Source organism: Crinia signifera, chromosome 4 (assembly GCF_055691185.1).
Source record: "Crinia signifera chromosome 4, ASM5569118v1, whole genome shotgun sequence".
Lineage (NCBI taxonomy): Eukaryota > Metazoa > Chordata > Amphibia > Anura > Myobatrachidae > Crinia > Crinia signifera.
Window position 1 is genome coordinate 233,205,083 of NC_139220.1, and position 19,763 is coordinate 233,224,845.

At 44.0% G+C, this 19,763-nt stretch overlaps 1 protein-coding gene across 6 annotated transcripts in view; it reads left to right on the plus strand.

The window, feature by feature from the left end:
• The first annotated feature begins 10,856 nt into the window (after window positions 1–10,856).
• Window positions 10,857–19,763, plus strand: part of GABPB1 (GA binding protein transcription factor subunit beta 1) — a 44,275-nt gene continuing 35,368 nt past the window's right edge. For 2 of the 6 annotated variants that reach the window (XM_083183988.1, XM_083183984.1), the window contains exon 1: window positions 15,803–18,086. Coding sequence is in view for 1 of the 6 variants with exons in the window: in XM_083183984.1 (XP_083040110.1) it covers window positions 17,931–18,086 (156 nt within the window). In the remaining 5 variants the exon portion in view is untranslated. Of the gene's footprint in view, window positions 11,151–15,802; window positions 18,087–19,603; window positions 19,722–19,763 lie in introns of those variants that run through there. The other 4 variants (XM_083183986.1, XM_083183983.1, XM_083183985.1 and 1 more) reach the window with 4 other exon arrangements.

Genomic DNA, 19,763 nt, shown 5'->3' on the forward strand with positions numbered 1-19,763 from the left:
TGCTTAAGTTGGATACCAATTATATTGCTTATTTATAGAATATTTACGCATGCAGCTTTAAAACATTGTGGTAAAATCAATGTTGTAACAATTTGTATGCAGCAGTATCTACGTTCAATCAGCTGTCATTTTTCAAACACAGCCTGTAATGTGACCGTTAGGAGCTGGTTGGCTGGTAGTTTATCACTCTCCTTTTTATCACTTTTTGAAGCTGTCAGAACATTCTGACAGTCGGAATCCTGGCCTGTTTTCGCCAGGCACGAGCTTCTCGAAAGGCGAATCAACGTCCCGCCTGTTGAGTGGCGAAAACAGCCGTGGATAGTCTAGAAACGGCCGTGAATTCAACAATCTACAGCCATTATGCATTCAACACTGTCGGAAATGTCAGTATTTCATAGGCGGCGAGTGCTATTTCCCCTGACGGAAATAGCGCCCGGGATTGAATACTCTCCTGTGCCTGTGTTGTAAGAACAAATACACCAGTTAAAACAAGTGCAGTAAGTCATTTACAATATACTAAATAATTTTACACAGACTTTGTACAGAGTGCCTCTGTAGTAGGATTACCACCTAGTACAGGAACGCCAGCCCTCCAGGTGCCGGTCATAATTACAGGACTGTTTGGAGTAATCCTGCTACTCTGTAGCAACTGTGTGCTAAGCAAGTCTCCCTGCAAAGAATATGTGCTAAATAATGGGACAAGAAAAATAATTGTATTAAACACTTTCTTTCCAGGAATAAAAGTGAATTTACTTACTCATATACATGGTGCGGTAGACTAATACCCCTTTCAGACAGAAAAAAACACCCGGGAATTTCCCTGGTCCAGGAGGGTAGACCCGGGTTTTTTTTCTGTCTGTAAGGGTCAACCCGGGTCTAAAATGCCAGGACTTCAACCCAGGAATTTACCTGGGTTTTTCCCGGGTCTGTTTTCCAAAAACCCGGGTCGCCGGCTGTCTGAAAGGAAACGACCCGGGTTTTTGGGATTATTACACATTGTTAGGCACTGATTGGCTCTCCTGGTGGGGTGCTGGCTGATTGGTTGTGAGGATGGGCCTCTCTGTTTGGCTGGGAGGGCATGGCAATGGGGCTGGCCTCTGAGGTCATTAGGGAGCTGAAGAAAGGACAGCATGGCCCACTGGTAGAAGCAAGAAGTGAGAGCTGCTGGCAGTGAAAGGGGAGGAGGATATCGGCAGATGACTGGGACAGTCAAAGATGCCACAGTGTACTCAAACATTGCAAATATACTGACAGCCATGTGAGGTAACATGTACCTTCCAGTATATAAAAACAATAAAACATGTTTACAACATATCCTTGTGTCATGCCATGGTTAATGCAATGCAGTGAGCAGTCACCACCCACTTTTTATGACCTCATCTCTGTGTGCCTTTAAAACTGTCCTTTTCTTATGACACACAGAGTTTTGCAGGAAAAATCCAGCTTCTGTGTGAATGGGGTCGACACGGGAAATACCCGGGTTTTTGCTCCTGTGTGAAAGGGGATCAGCACCTTTTTGTATCCGGGAAATACCTGGGTTTTTGGGATTTTTCTGACTGAAAGGGGTATTACTATAGCTTCCTAGCAATCATTCTATAGGTGCGTACATACGTACAGATTTTTCGGTCTAATCTATCTGGTGGGAACAAAAACCTGGAAATGTATGGGAGAAAATGACAATAAAAAATTTCCACCCAAATGCAGGAAAACAGAAAAAAATGTTTTGATAAATTTGTTATACTGTATCAGAATGATTAACCCCTTCCCGCCCGCGGATGTACCGGTACGTCACGGCAGCGGGGTAGTTCGCGCACCTTGCCGTACCGGTACGTCCCCGCCGTGTCATGTCGCCTTGTCAAGTGACAAGGCGACATAGTATAGATGGCTGCTGTCATCAACAGCAGCCGATCGTGTCAGTGCGCCGGCGGACCAATCAGAGTGGTCCCGCCCCGCCGATCGCTGTGATTGGTCAGTCAGTCCTGACTAAACCAATCACAGCCTTTCTATTGAAAAAGGGATGTTTTGCTTCTCTTCCCGGGCTCTAACCCTCTCACTCGTGTTAGAGCCTTGGAAGGAGAAGCTGTGTCAGAGCTGTGTTAGAGTTTAGGCTGTTTAGGCTGTGTAAAATTGCACTGATCACCACAATACCCCTGCCTATATCACCCTCCCTGTGGTCATCTGTGCTGGGATCACCCTCCCTGTGGTCATCTGTGCTGTGATCACCCTCCCTGCGGTCATCTGTGCTGTGATCACCCTCCCTGTGGTCATCTGTGCTGGGATCACCCTCCCTGTGGTCATCTGTGCTGTGATCACCCTCCCTGTAGTCACCACCTAATTTTGTGTGTTGTGATCCGTATAATTTTTCTGTACCTTATCCGTACACCATAATTTTTCTGTGCGTTATTCGTACCCCATAATTTTTCGGTGCATTTGTACCCCATAATTTTTTCTGTGCGTTATTCGTACCCCATAATTTTCCGGTGCATTTGTACCCCATAATTTTTTCTGTGCGTTACTCGTACCCCATAATTTTTCGGTGCATTTGTACCCCATAATTTTTTCTGTGCGTTATTCGTACCCCATAATTTTTCGGTGCATTTGTACCCCATAATTTTTTCTGTGCGTTACTCGTACCCCATAATTTTTTGGTGCATTTGTACCCCATAATTTTTTCTGTGCGTTATTCGTACCCCATAATTTTTCGGTGCATTTTTACCCCATAATTTTTTCTGTGCGTTACTCGTACCCCATAATTTTTCGGTGCATTTGTACCCCATAATTTTTTCTGTGCGTTATTCGTACCCCATAATTTTTCGGTGCATTTGTACCCCATAATTTTTTCTGTGCGTTACTCGTACCCCATAATTTTTCGGTGCATTTGTACCCCATAATTTTTTCTGTGCGTTATTCGTACCCCATAATTTTTCGGTGCATTTGTACCCCATAATTTTTTCTGTGCGTTACTCGTACCCCATAATTTTTCGGTGCATTTGTACCCCATAATTTTTTCTGTGCGTTACTTGTACACCATAATTTTTCAGTGCATTTGTACCCCATAATTTTTTCTGTGCGTTACTTGTACACCATAATTTTTGCAGTGCATTTGCACATTGTCAGTGCTACAAAACCCCACACGTGTTGAAGCACCTCATAAATACATACACCAATAAAACTATGGCCCAACGAACATATACTGCCGAGGAGGCATACGCGTTTCTGGCCTCTGAAACTGAGTCTGCTAGCGAGGATGAGACAAATTTCCGTTTGTCATCCTCTTCATCATCTAGTGACTCTGATGAACCCCCGAGGAGGCAACGCAGGACTCCCACTGCAGTAGTCGAGTCCTCTGACCCCACATGGACAACCCCTGAAAACTACGTACCCCAGGTCCCTGAGTTCACAGGGAATCCAGGAATACAATTCAATTCAGCAGGGTTCAGAGAGCTGGACTTTTAAAAAAAAATTTTTAGTGATGATTTAGTTGATCTAATGGTCACCCAGACTAATGTTTATGCCCAACAATTTATTGAGCAAAACCCCACCTCTCATTATGCCCAGCCCCGCAAGTGGACCCCTGTACATAAAAATGAAATGGTTATACTCCAAGCTCTCCCAATTACAATACCCTCCTCCTTCTTCAAAGAATTACAAAGTATAGTAAGTAGATTTATCTGGATGAACCGTAGACCTAGAATCTCTCAAAGAGTTCTTTTTCAAAGTCGGGATAGGGGCGGTTTACAACTCCCCCACTTCCTCAGTTACTACCATTCCGTACACATAACCAGGATTGTGGAGATGTCTAGACCTGTACAATACAAACAATGGCCGGCTATCGAAGGTCACTCGGTGGGTGTTTCCCCCCGGGTCATTCCTTGGCTCCGGAGGATCCCTCGGGTACGGCACCCAACTCTGACCCCGACACTCTTGTGCTGGGGCAGGTACAGACGTCTCCACTATTTTAACCCAGGTACAACACTCCTTACTCCTCTAATCAATAATCCTGAATTCCCCCCGGGTCTCAACTTGCGTAACCTACCTAGTCGCTTCTCTGTGGACATATCATACCTGGGTCAGTTAGTGGATAGATCTGGTTTACGTACCTTTGAGGACTTACATAAGGATGCTGGTCTTCCGACGGGGCTTTTCTGGTTCTACCTCCAAATTAGACATTATGTATCCTCCCTTCCTAAACGAAACCACTGCTGGGAGCCGACCCCCTTTGAGACTATACTGCTCTCTCAGGAGCCTCCAAAGCACTTGATTTCTAAATTTTATCAAATATGCCTGAGTAACCTCCCTGATCAAACGCCTGCATATACAGTAGCTTGGCACAAAGAGCTTGGTCGGGACCTGTCGGAGGACCAGTGGAATCAAATATTTAAATATGCCTTTGCATCCTCCTCATCAATCCAAACACTTGAAACCCAGTACAAGATTCTATCGCGTTGGTATAGATGCCCATCCACACTACACAAAATGAATAACGCTATACCGGATCTCTGCTGGAGATGCAATCAGCACCCGGGTAACCCCCTACACATATGGTGGTCTTGCCCAATTATCCAAGAATACTGGAGTCAGATACATAAAATCTCAGAAAAAATTACTAACTCCGCTCTCCCCTTTGATCCGGAATTTTGGCTGCTCAATCTAATGGATATGCCCATATCCCGGTTTAAGAAATCTTTAATCAGACACCTAATGAACGCAGCTAGGGCGGTCATACCTTGCCACTGGAGAACCAATTTGGCCCCTCCAATTGCGCACTGGTTTCGCAGAATTGATCTATACATGTCCATGGAGGACCTGACTTCCTTCCTGAAAGAGACTCCCCAGACTTTCACTGCTACATGGTTAGGCTGGCTCACCTATAAAGAATCCCCAGACTATTCTCATTATAATACACCGGGCCAGGTTGTTGAGTTGTAGTGGTCCCCGGGCAAAACCCTTACCCCCCCTCCCCCATCTTACCCCCCCCCCATCCTCCTGATCCCCTCCACCCCTCTCTTCTTTACCATCTTTTCACTATACTTCAGCTTCTTTCAAAGATGGTACCTCTATTTTCCTCTTAAACGACGATCAGTCACATTATGCCAATGTTCTGTTTTATAAATATACCCACATCATATTCAGATACACAAAGACTGCACATAAGTCCGGTAAAAGTCTTTATTATTTTCTTACTCGACTGTACATCACATTGTTTCGTATCAATGATGTATTGTGACTTTCTTCAATAAAAATTGATTGCATAAAAAAAAAAAAAAAAAAAATGAAATGGTTATATTTTGGGGCCTTGTACTGTGCATGGGGCTAGTGAAGAAGCCCACGATTAGGTCCTACTGGAGCACAGACATCTTATACAATACACCAATGTTCCGTGTGGCTATGTCAAGGACCCGCTTAGAAGCGATCCTTAGGTTTCTCCATTATAGGGATAATGCACAGTGCCCACCCCGGGATGACCCCAATTATGACCGGTTATATAAACTTAGACCCCTAATAGACCATTTTAGTACCAAGTTTGCCCAGGCATACATGCCCGAGAAGCACATTTCAATAGATGAGTCCCTGGTACATTTCAAAGGGAGGCTCCAATTCCGCCAGTACCTGCCAAGTAAGAGGGCAAGGTATGGCGTGAAGATGTACAAGCTGTGTGAGAGTACATCAGGGTACACACACAAATTTAGGATATATGAAGGTAGAGACACAAAAATAGACCCCCCACAATGCCCCCCCTTACTCGGAATTAGTGGGAAGATAGTGTGGGATTTGGTGCACCCACTGCTGGACCAGGGATACCACCTGTACCTGGATAATTTCTATACCAGCGTCCCACTATTCAAAAGCCTCGCTTCCAGAAGTACTGTGGCATGCGGCACTGCACGTAAAAATAATAGAAGCCTCCCTAGGTCGCTGCTTGGGCAAACACTTAGAAGGGGCGAGAGCAGGGCATTATGCAGCGACAATGTACTGTGTGTCAAGTATAGGGACAAGAGAGATGTCCTTATCTTGACAACAGTGCATGGCCATAGCAGCACCCCTGTCCCAGTGCGGGGCACAAGTACCGAAACCCCAAAACCCAACTGCATTGTGGATTATAATAGGTACATGGGGGGGGTCGACCTGTCAGATCAAGTGCTGAAGCCTTACAGTGCCATGAGAAAAACAAGGTTCTGGTATAAAAAATTAGCTGTACACATAGTACAAATGGCGCTGTACAACGCATTTGTACTACACCAATGTGCAGGCCAAAGGGGGACATTCCTGGAGTACCAAGAGGCAGTAATAAAGGCCCTTATTTTTGGCAACCAGGAACAGGGGGGCCCAAGTACTTCTGGAAGCGAGGCCTCGCGAATTGTACCAGGGCAACATTTTCCGAGTGAAGTCCCCCACACTGGAAAGAAAGGAAGGTCCCAGAAACGATGTAGAGTATGCTACAAAAAGGGGATAAGAAAGGACACAACTTACCAATGTGAAACCTGCCCCACACAACCCGGCTTGTGTATCCAAGATTGTTTTAAGATATATCACACTTCCCTTGAATTTTAATGTACTCCACACAGCTTGTACAAAGAGCCGCATGCCATTACCTTCCCTTCTGAGTCTTGCCATGTGTCCAAACAGAAATTTACAAACACATATATGCTATTGCCATACTCAGGAGAAAAAGCACCCCATAATATGTTACACAATTTGACAAAACACCAGTGGGGTCAAATTGCTCACTACGGCCGTAAGTGAGTTCCATGAGGGGGGCTAGTAACAAAAAGGTATCACTTGCTTGGGATTTCCACTGCACAGGTACAATATGGGCTCTGCAAATGCAAGATGGCGCCCGAAAACCATTCCAGCAAACTCTGTGATAAAATGGCACTCCTTCCCTTCTGAAGCCTGCTGTCTGCCCAAATAGCGTTTTACAACCATATATGGGGTATTGCCATACTCAGGAGAAATTGTGTAACAAATTTTGGGGTGTTTTTTCTACTATTGCCCTTTGTGGAAGTATAAAATTATGGGGTGAATCTACAAATTAATGGAAAAAATGACATTTTTCATTTTCACGTATCGATGCCTAACAATTTGACAAAACACCAGTGGGGTCAAAGTACTCACTATACCCATAGATGAGTTCCTTGAGGGGTGTAGTTTACAAAATGGTATCACTTGTTGGGGTTTTTGACTGCTCTGATACAACAGGGGTTCTGCAAATGCAACATGGCGCATGAAAACCATTCCAGCAAAATCTGCGCCAAAAATGCCAAATGGTGCACCTTCCCTTCTGAAGCCTGCTGTCTGCCCAAATAGCGTTTTACAACCATATATGGGGTATTGCCATACTCAGGAGAAATTGTGTAACAAATTTTGGGGTGCTTTTTCTACTATTGCCCTTTGTGGAAGTATAAAATTATGGGGTGAATCTACAAATTAATGGAAAAAATGACATTTTTCATTTTCACGTATCGATGCCTAACAATTTGACAAAACACCAGTGGGGTCAAAGTACTCACTATACCCATAGATGAGTTCCTTGAGGGGTGTAGTTTAAAAAATGGTATCACTTGTTGGGGTTTTTGACTGCTCTGATACAACAGGGGTTCTGCAAATGCAACATGGCGCATGAAAACCATTCCAGCAAAATCTGCGCCAAAAATGCCAAATGGTGCACCTTCCCTTCTGAAGCCTGCTGTCTGCCCAAATAGCGTTTTACAACCATATATGGGGTATTGCCATACTCAGGAGAAATTGTGTAACAAATTTTGGGGTGCTTTTTCTACTATTGCCCTTTGTGGAAGTATAAAATTATGGAGTGAATCTACAAATTAATGGAAAAAATGACATTTTTCATTTTCACGTATCGATGCCTAACAATTTGACAAAACACCAGTGGGGTCAAAGTACTGACTATACCCATAGATGAATTCCCTGAGGGTTGTAGTTTGCAAAATGGGGTCACTTGTGGGGGGGTTCCACTGTATTGGTGCTTCGGGGGTCTTGCTAATGCGACATAGCACCCACCATTCATTCCACCAGAATCTGTGCTGCAAAATCCAAATATCACTCCTTCCCTTCTGAGTCCTGCCATGCACCCAAATGGTATTTTTGGTCACATATGAGGCATTGCCGTACTCGGGAGAAATTGCGGCACAGATTTTGGGGTGCTTTGTCTCCTTCATTCCTTGTGAAAATGAAAAATTTTGAGCCAGAACTGCATTTTTGTGTAAAAAAATGTAATTTTGCATTTTCACAGCCCAGTTGTACCAAAATTGGTGAAACCCCTGGGGGTTTGAAATGTACACTATACCCCTAGATAAATTCCCTGAGGGGTGTAGTTTGCAAAATGGGGTCACTTGTGGGGGAGGTTCCTAACTTTTAGCATCTTATGGTGCCTAGAAACCTACATGGTGCATAAAAAATAATCTCATAAAAAGGAGGCTCCAAAATCAAGTAGGTGCTCCTTCTATTATGAAGCCTCTGGTTTGGTCAACGTGCACACTAGGGCCACATATAGGATATTTATGAAAACAAAAGAATTGGGGGAATCAATTTTTAGTCACATTTCTCTAGTAAAATCTACTGTGTTCCTTAGAAAAATGTATTAAAATTGAAAATCTGCTAAAAAAATGAAATTTTGAAATTTCACCTACACTTTGTTTTAATTCCTGTGAAACACCTAAAGGGTTAACATACTTCCAAAATGCTGTTTTGAATACTGTGAGGGGTGCAGTTTTTGAAATGGCATCATTTATGGGGGTGTCTCACATACAAGTCCCTCAAAGTCACATCAGAACTGAACTGGTCCCTAAAAAAATCAGTGTTTGAAATTTTCTTGAAAATTTGAGAATTTGCTATTTATATTTTAAGCCTCCTAGTGTCCAAAAAAATTAAAAGGAGGTTGAAATAATGATGGCAACATAAAGTAGACATATGGGGTGAAATGTAATAGGATGAGAGATTCAGAAAGTGAGAGATTTGGTAAGAAATCTCCAGTTTTTTTAAAGTGGCAATCATTTACACAGCAAAACCAGTGTGATTTTGCTGTGTAAATGATTGCCACTTTAAAAAAACTGGAGATTTCTTACCAAATCTCTCACTTTCTGAATCTCTCATCCTATTACATTTCACCCATGGTCTTTGTTAGTTATTAACTATTTTGAGTGGTATGATTATTTGTCTCACAAGCAGAAAATTTAACATTTTGCAAAATTTTCAATTTTTTTTCCAAATTTTGGTATTTTTCACAAAAAAACACAGACTGTATCGACCAAAATTTGCCACTAACTTAAAGTACAATGTGTCACGAGAAAACAATCTCAAAATCAGTTGGATAAGTAAAAGCATTAGAAAGTTATTCCCACATAAATTGACACGTCTGCTTTGAAAAATAGGGCTGCGTCCTTTGGGCCCAAATAGGCCGCGTCCTTAAGGGGTTAAACAATTTGTCTGACTGATCACTGTTTTCAAGCGTTTGGGAACAATTTTTTGATTGTCATTTGCTCCCATACATTTCCAGGTTTTTGTTCCCTCCAGATAGACAGAAAAATCTGTACGTGTGTACGCACCTTAACACTTTTTAGAATGAAGAAAAGAAATGATAGCGAGTATCTGAATGGTTTCTATTGGCAACACTTTTTATTATTAGAAGCTTTATTAAAATATCCCCAAGTGCTAAAAGTGTTGTTATTCTCAAGGCTTTAATGGCTGCAGAGGAGATTTGCGACAACAGGCAGTGCTCACTATGGAAGGACTTTTTTTTTTTTTAACTCCTTTTTTTATTTTGGTCAGCCTTAAGTCTTCCAATGACGGCTTTGAAACTCACTCTAAAAAACAAAAATAAATGTTAGTTATTCACTAATATCATTTATTTATTAACAGTTTCTTATATGGCGCACACAGATTCCGCAGCGCTTTACAGAGTATAGTTGAGCATTCACATCAGTCCCTGCCCCAGTGGAGCTTACAATCTATATTCCCTACTGCACATATACACGCACACACAGAAATTCTAGGGTTCATTTGTTAGGAGCCAATTAGCCTACATATTTTTGGATTGTGGGAGGAAACTGGAGTACCCGGAGGAAACCCAGGCAAGTACGGGGAGAATATACAAACTCCGCACAGTTAGGGCCATGGTGGAAATCAAACCCATGACCTCAGTGCTATGAGGCAGTAATGCTAACCATTACACCATCCGTACTGCCCATTGATAGCATTGATGCAACAGGTTTTATATATACTAGAGATGAAGCATTCGCGAGCGAAGTGGATCTTTTTGGACGGATCCCTTAAGAGCGAGTGAGCCGCCGATCCCAAAAAAGTGACCCGTCATTCTTTTACTTTCCTGATTTTTGTGGTGGCTGCGTAGCAAGTCAAGTACAGGGGAAATCTCATATCACACTCCCTGCACAGCCGCCGGACCACACAGTCCGGCGATTTGTAAACTGCGGCAGCCGTCTCATCCCTGGTTTATGGCAATAAAACAAACTATGCTTCATTATCATCTATTTACCCCTTTTTTCAAAGTGAGTCAATGATCTGTCTATAAGATATGGATCTTGAGCACTCGATCCCAGCTCTTTTTAGTGACCCGTTTTTCTCAGCTCTATATATACACACAGAGAGATAGCTACAGATGTAACTAGACACACACACAGCCAGTCGGCCAGGAAAAGAGAGACCGAGTGCACCACACACAGTTCTCCTTCCATCCCATAACTCTACTATGCCTAAGTAAAACACTCCTACTGCGCATGCGGATAGCCATCAGCCGGCGCCTCCTTAGTCCTTACAACTGTATCCTTCCGCGGCTCCCCGTTTCTCCGCAATTTGTAAAATTGCGCCGGTGACTGGTTGCTGAGTAAACGCAGCGCTCGCCCGGTGCCACCTTTGGTAACAGTGCTCTGAATAAAGTGTAACAGCACCAACTGGTTCCCCCTAACACACCAATTCCGCATCCGCGACGTGTGCGGTGGTGATGCGCCCCCTACCCATAGTGCACATCCGCGCACAACGCGAGGGACTTTACTTCGGGGATTTTCGGCGCCGATGAGACGGCAATTGAAGTAAACCGGCTCGGTCCACTCGCAGGCCCCCCAGCTGGAAGCTGAGCAGCCGGGACCTGGGCGGGCGGCAAAGCCACGGCGGGCACGGTAGGCACAGTGGGCGCATTTCTGTCAGGTTACCGAATCTTTTCCAGGTCAGTGTTGGGTGTCGGGCCCTACCGGATGTGGAAGTTGATCTCTTCTGTGGTAAAAAATAATTCAACTTCCCCCGGAACCCAGATCATCCGAGCGATTTCCTGTTTATTGCGTTAAAGTCGGCAGGTTTCCGGGGACACGGTGCTGTGCCGGGCTCCGGGGAACGTGTGGCGGGAAGGGCCGAGCCGTGTGGTCGGTGGCGAGAATGGCGGCCTCCCCTCACCCGTGGTGCACGCTCGCTCATCGGGCGGGAAACTCCCTGGCCTGGTCCCCTGCCAGCGCACAACGGCTCCGTCCTCCTACCGTACACCACATAGACATAACCCCGGTCACTGCTCGGTAGCGGGGGGTTCTCTGCACGTACATACCCAGTGCCCCCCCTCCCCCGCACCGGCTGCTGCTGGCTAGTGCGCTGCAGTGTACATGTCGCACACACAGTATAGTGTATATACATGCGGATACTCTCTATAGGTTATTTTAGTGGACTGAGATTTTTACCTGGACATAAGGCAAATAGATTACAACTCACTGGCAGTGGAGTGTGCATGTAGGGACGTCCTTTTGTATCATCTGCCTACATTGAGGTCATACCCTGGGCCCTGAAGGATGGGCTTCTCTCTCTCTTTTTTTTTTAAATTATATAGATACATGCTGCTTTTGATTTATGTTTATATAACTTTATCTAATGGTCTTATGTAGTGTGGCTTGAATTCTTACATTTCTGGTAGTGAGTCTGTGCTATACATGCTTGAAACAAGTCTTGCATTAGGCCCATATTCAACTCTTTGTTTTTTACTGCCCGCTTTGTTGTAGAATACAGTGCACCAACATCGCCAGTTTTTATGTGCATCTCTATGGGACATTTGCCATTTTGGTAGTTGTGGTTTCAACCACACTGTTATGGTGTGTACACACGGTAGGATATGACGTGCTATGCGAGTCCCGATACGATCAGATCGTATTGGGACTCGCATAGCATGGCATGCAGGCAGTGCCACAATTTTGACTATGTAGTGCAGATCTGTACTATATAGTCAATGCAGCCTAGACTATCTGTCTTGCGATACGTGAATGCGCATCGAGATCGCAAGCAGATCGTAATGGTTAAAACCCTTACGATATGCTTGCAATCTGCATGCGATGCCGACAGGATGTTGACTGTATCATCAACATCAGAAGGCATATCTTACCGTGTGTACACATCATTAGTGTTCATTCGGTACTTGTGTATTATCACGGCGCCCGATGTTATATAAATCGCATACGATTTGCGGGTGATTCGATCCGCTTACAATTTTGCAGCCGATTTCCTGTGATTTCCTACCTATCCAAGTCAGCCCGAAGCATGGCGAGCAGAGGCAATACTTGTCCACCCGACCTGTTCATACCCCCACTATCCACATCGGCGTGGAGTTGATTTTATAAAGTGTGGCGAGCGGATGCGGAATACACATCAAGTAATCCGTGTCCCATTGCTGCGCTCGCCACGCTTTGGGATCGTTTTCCGCGTCCCCGCGCAGGGCTCGCTGCACTCGCCACGCAATGTAAAATCAACTCCACGTGGATAGTGGGGGTATGAACAGGTTGGGAGGACGCGTACCGCGTCGAATCCCGCTAAATCGCATCCGGTTTTTGCATGTGATTTGTGGCAGATTTCGTGGGCGCTGTGATAATACACAAGTACCGTTCATTCTAGCACCCGCTATCTTTGAAAACCCACGCAGTTCCTCTTCCTTGCCCGGGGTGTTGCTGTCTGCTGTGATATTTCTAGCACAGGTCTGGTTTGCATATCAGTGCTGATCTACAGACCACACTGTGTTAGAAGCACTACAGCAGACAGCGACACCCCAGGCAGGGAAGAGGAACTGCATGGGTTTTCAAAGATAGTGGGTGTTAGAATGAAACACTACACTGTGTATATCCCCTGCAATTGAGTAGTGTCTTGGTTATTCATGTAAAACTGGCACCCTCAGTTTCAGAAGTGTGCTGGATTATGGGTAGTATGCCCCCCCCGCAGCCATTTTACCCCACATCCGTAATGCAGCAGGGGTTGTATGCAGATTGTATGTACACAATCGCGCAATGCGTGGTCCTGCAGGTTGAATGGTTGGTCCCCTGATCAAATGTGCTGCATGTCTGATCAGTTGTGATTAGGACCAGATTGCATGTGCTTTTAAGCACATGCACTCAGTCGTTCGATGGGTCCGCTGCCTTCCCCCGCACTCCTCAGCCACCTCTAGTGTCTGGCGAGGAGCAAATCACTGTGTTCCCCGCACTTCCGGGTAATGCTGCATCACTGTTCTCCCTGTCACACACTAGGGATCAAATATGACCTCTAGTGTCTGTCTCCTCCGAGACCCTTTGGCAGTGAGCACTAGCCCGTGGTTGTATACAGCAGCTGGATTGTATGACAGATTGTGTGTACATTGTGTGTCCAAAAATGTGTCTGAATACTACTGTGCAGTGGATCAGGCATTGCCAAAAACCATCATAAAGTTTTGGTAGACCTGGCAATCCCAGGGCACTTCCTTTTGCCAGAATGGAGGCCTCTTTTAATCCTGTATGACCTTAATAAGCCATAAAAATTACACATGTATTGGGGAAACACCCGCTGAGCATTGTTATGGTAACAGTGACATGTTACTGTGTATAAATGAGGGTTGGCTAGTGGTTACCCACGGGCTATAGACTAGATGGGTGCTGAAGGCTTATTGGATATTCTTACTAAAATGATATACGTTTTTTTGTTTGGGTCCTGCACTGGATACTCCACTATTTATTGACTATTACCATCAATCTTATATTATTTAGAGTGGAGTGAGTAATTAAAGAGTGTCCAAATCCTGTTATGTTAGATTATTCAGAGGGCTCTCTTTAGAGGGAAGAAAACCCCTAGATTTAATCACTTTATAGGTTGGAGGGGCTCCCCAGAGTCAGAGATAAGTATACGTTACACTGGAGAAAAAGAAGACTCTTTGTGGGGGCGCACTCTTAGTGTATGTACATACAGTGGGGCAAAAAAGTATTTAGTCAGCCACCAATTGTGCAAGTTCTCCCACTTAAAAAGATGAGAGGCCTGTAATTTTCATCATAGGTATACCTCAACTATGAGAGACAAAATGAGGAAAAAAAATCCAGAAAATGACATTGTCTGATTTTTAAAGAATTTATTTGCAAATTATGGTGGAAAATAAGTATTTGGTCAATAACAAAAGTTCATCTCAGTACTTTGTTATATACCCTTTGTTGGCAATGACAGAGGTCAAACGTTTTCTGTAAGTCTTCACAAGGTTTTCACAAACTGTTGCTGGTATTTTGGCCCATTCCTCCATGCAGATCTCCTCTAGAGCAGTGAGGTTTTGGGGCTGTCGCTGGGCAACACAGACTTTCAACTCCCTCCAAAGATTTTCTATGGGGTTGAGATCTGGAGACTGGCTCGGCCACTCCAGGACCTTGAAATGCTTCTTACGAAGCAACTCCTTTGTTACCCGGGCAGTGTGTTTGGGATCGTTGTCATGCTGAAAGACCCAGCCACGTTTCATCTTCAATGCCCTTGCTGATGGAAGGAGGTTTTCACTCAAAATCTGACGATACATGGCCCCATTCATTCTTTCCTTTACACGGAGCAGTTGTCCTGGTCCCTTTGCAGAAAAACAGCCCCAAAGCATGATGTTTCCACCCCCATGCTTTACAGTAGGTATGGTGTTCTTTGGATGCAACTCAGCATTCTTTCTCCTCCAAACACGACGAGTAGAGTTGTTACCAAAAAGTTCGATTTTGGTTTCATCTGACCATATGACATTCTCCCAATCCTCTTCTGGATCATCCAAATGCTCTCTAGCAAACTTCAGACGGGCCTGCACATGTACTGCCTTTAGCAGGGGGACACGTCTGGCACTGCAGGATTTGAGTCCCTGGCGGCGTAGTGTGTTACTGATGGTAGCCTTTGTTACTTTGGTCCCAGCTCTCAGCAGGTCATTCACTAGGTCCCCCCGTGTGGTTCTGGGATTTTTGATCACCGTTCTTGTAATCATTTTGACCCCACGGGGTGAGATCTTGCGGGGAGCCCCAGATCGGGAGACTATCAGTGGTCTTGTATGCCTTCCATTTCCTAATAATTGCTCCCACAGTTGATTTCTTCACACCAAGCTGCTTACCTATTGCAGATTCAGTCTTCCCAGCCTGGTGCAGGTCTACAATTTTGTTTCTGGTGTCCTTTGACAGCTCTTTGCTCTTGGCCATAGTGGAGTTTGGAGTGTGACTGTTTGAAGTGTTGGACAGGTGTCTTTTATATAGATAAAGAGTTCAAACAGGTGTCATTAATACAGGTAACGAGTGGAGGACAGAGGAGCCTCTTACAGAAGAAGTTACAGGTCTGTGAGAGCAAGAAATCTTGCTTGTTTGTTTTTGACCAAATACTTATTTTCCACCATAATTTGCAAATAAATTCTTTAAAAATCAGACAATGTCATTTTCTGGATTTTTTTTCCTCATTTTGTCTCTCATAGTTGAGGTATACCTATGATGAAAATTACAGGCCTCTCTCATCTTTTTAAGTGGGAGAACTTGCACAATTGGTGGCTGACTAAATACTTTTTTGCCCAACTGTAAGTACATGCATGTATGAATACCTATTACCAGAGAATGTGGTGAGTGGTAATCAAAATGGTGATATTACTTAAAATTTAGCTTTTAATACTATAATTTTAATGGTAGGTAATTAACACAAAAAATATACAGTTAAATTACACATAATTCAAATCCACAAATAAAGTTAAAATATGCACCGCAACTCAGTTACGCCACTGTTTGTGAATAAAGGCTCGTCAATGGGTAGCCTTATGCGTCCTTGCGTTTAATTTTGATATCGGCTATATAGATTGGGAATTCCTATAAAAGGCAGTCACCGTATTTACTATTGTTACAGACCACAGATTAATGCCAGTTTATATTTCAAGTCTAAATGTGTGTATCAGTAATTGGCGGCTGTCAGAATGTGAGAAAAAAGACTTTGGGTCAAATAGAGAGCTAAAGTTGGAGAGTGGTCAAAGTTTGCTAGTGTCTATATCTCACCCAAAACCCACCTTCTTACCATCATGCGTTTAGAGAGTGGTAGGTGGGGGAGTCGGGGAGAGACTCCGCAAATGAAAAAAGTATAGTGGCCACAGTACCTTCTGCTGCTCATTTGGTCGGATCGCCCATCCAATGTTACTCTGTTGAGTATTGCAGTGTAAGGATCCAGCCGACTTTAGGAGTGAGAGAGGATTAGTTTTTCCTTTGATAGGGACAAGAGGTTATTCTAGAGGAAAGAGGTAAAGTGGGAAAGATCATTTTAGATCGCAGGTGTCTATATCTCACCCAATTTCTACTTTCCAACCATCATAGGTTAGAGGATGGTGGATGAGAGAATCAGGGAGAGACTCCGTTGATGAAAGAAGTAAAACAGATGGCCAAAGTACCTTCTGCTGCTCGTTTTGATCTGGCTGTGTAGTCACTGTTGCCCAGTTGGGTATTGCAGTGCAGCTCTGAGCATCTACCACTATCTGTATGTAAACTTTGCGCTATGTTGGCACATGTCTTGTCCAGGAGATGTCTATTAGCCTAAAATTGTATGAAGTTTACACCCACCTAGACTCTGGTAGTAGGGTGTGCATTATATAAAAAAATAGCACCCCTCAATATGCAGTGATATTTAGGAGAATACCAGGATAATATGCTCTGTTACTGTAAATGAGCTGATCAGGAGAGGGCTCCAGTAGTTAATTACATCAGAATTACATCACGCCCTAGACTGATCATTATACAGCTATTGTGGTCATCTTTATACATCTGAACTGACCAGAAGAGGGCGCCAACAGATTATATATTTCTGTTAAACAGGAATTGAAGCCTGTTACCAACTACAATACATTGTAACGTCCTGTGATCACTGAGCCCTGTGTCAGAGGTTAAACAGGCCGCAATATCAGTCTTTATTATAGAATACCATCAGTAGCAAACTCATTTTCCTTCAGGGCTACATAGAATGGACATTTCTCTTTCACAGACATCTGTGTAAATTTTAAAACACAATTATCTCTTTTTTTCTTCAAAAACACTATATGTATGTGTTGTATGTGATTTTAACCTCTATAAAATTTCAGCTGTTTATGTGAGTTCCCCTACTTTGATATAGGGAATGTTTAAATAAAAACCATTAAAAGTTATATTTAAAAAAAAAAAAAAATCAATAGAATAAATTATTTTGGGGTCTTTTTTCACCCTGTATGAATCAGGGATTTACCAATCTACAAGGTTGTGCGAACACTCACTACACTACTCACGGAGTAGAACCCTATGTGAACCCCTATGAAGGTGAAAGCACTTTTCAGTGAATTCGGGCCACCGTAAAGTGTGCCAGGTGTCGTGATGATTCACACCTGGCGAATCATCCGTGCACATCGGGGTTAATCGGATCGACCCCAGTGTCTCGTAGGTATATATGCCCCTCCATAATGCATCAAATGGATCCAAATCTCCCAAATTTTTTCTGGAGATGCAACCAGTCCCCGGGTACCCCAGTACACATCTGGTGGTCATGTCCAGTGCTCTCTGAGTACTGCTGTCAAATTTGCATTATTTCTGAGAAAATTATAAATTTCTCGCTCCCTTTCACCCCAAAATTTTGATTACTTAGTCTAACAGACATGCCCATCTTACAATTCATAAAATCTCTAACCAAGCACTTACTGAATGCAGCCAGAGAGATTATACAGTACCTTGCCACTGGAGATCTACTGCACCCTCTCCCAATGGTGCCGGAGAATCGACTTCTATATGTCCATGGAAGACCTCACATCTTTTCTGAGCTACTCCTCCCATGCTTTTAATGCCACATGGTATGGCATGGTATGTAACGACATTTTAAATTTTTCTTATTTAGCAAATGAGCGCAATCCTATTTACCTTCTGCTTAAACGTTGTGTACTGCCTATTTGAAAACCTTTGTGTGTATTAGAAGAACACTATTGTTATACTATATTGATGTTGTTCTGCACCTTTAATTTAATAAAAATTGATTGCAAAAAAAAAAGAAAAACCAGGTTGATTTTGCCATGTAAATGATTGCCACTTTAAAAAAATAAGAAAACTCTCCCAAAAACTCTCACTGTCTGATTCTCACACCATATTACATTTGGCCCACTGTGAGTATGTATAGCAGCAGGGGCATAACTAGAACTTTGTGGGCTCCATACCAAAGTCTTGAAAGGCCCTAGCCTTTGTCCCTACAATGCCAAGATATCTAGATGGGTGACATGCCTTATGGCACTACATAACAGGATATCCTTGACCGTAGAGCATGCCAGTGCCCACACCAGCACAGCTCCTTGCAAGGAAGTGAGACCCGCAGCATGGCTGGATGCATGTAATCCCCGGGACATCTCTGCACTGTGAGTCATTCCACCTCCTTCCCCCCTCAGCATCATGGCATCCCAAATATGGAGGAATTCACTCAATCATCACCTCAGTCAGTGGACAGGATACACTCCCCATCCTCAACAGAGCGCAGCTCCCCCATTGCCCATTTTCAGATTATCTGCCAGAAGAGGTTGTGATGGCTGATTCACTTAATATATTTAAGTAAGGGTTGGACCAATGTTTAGCGGAGAAAGGGATACAACCATGAATTCTAATGCATAGTGGGAGGTCCATTATGGTAAATATCAGCCAAGGGTTCAGGGAATGCTTAAGAAAGGATACTATAGTATAATTTTATAAATAGGTTAAACTTGATGAACTTAAGTGAGGTATCCAATCACCGGCGACCATCTCCTGAGGGGAAGATGGTCGCCGGTCCCTATTCAATGCTGTCTTCCCCGACAGCATTGAACAGGGGAGCTCGGCAGAAGGAGCCCGACTTCACAAGCAGTCGGGCTCGTTCTGCCGAGAACGGCCAGGAAGTGACGAGCTGCCGTCTGCAGCTCGCCTCCTCCCAGCAGCAACTTGCAGCCACGCCCCCTCTCATCCCACTGCAGGCAGGACATTGAATCCCGCCTGCATGTTCTTGGTCGAGCAGACCGAGAACGGAACAGGGTCATGGCTGTCAAGCAAGCTCAACAGCCGTGACCCCCAGATTGAATACCCCCCTTAGTCTTTTTCAACCTCACAAACTGTGTTACTACGATATTGAGTGTACACACTAGAAGATATAGGGGGAAATATGGTAAGATGGGAATTAAATTTCACATGTGATGTTGCTATGGGCAACCAATCAGAATCTACTTATTTATTTAGCGCCCTCTAGAAGATGATAGACAGGATCTGGTTGCCCATAGCAACATCACATGTGAAGTCTAATTCCCATCTTAGTAAATTTCCTCCATGGTGAACGATATCACTAAGAAAGGACTTTCACTGTATCCTCTAGTGCAGGCATGTCCAAAGTCAGGCCCGGGGGCCAATTGCGGACCGTGCTGTCATTTCAAGCGGCCTCCAGCTGGAAGCGGGCAGAGCATCAGATGTGGGAAGCACAGGACACTAAAGGTGGGGCCCCGGCGAGTGTGCCTTTACCTTGCTGTCTGCTGC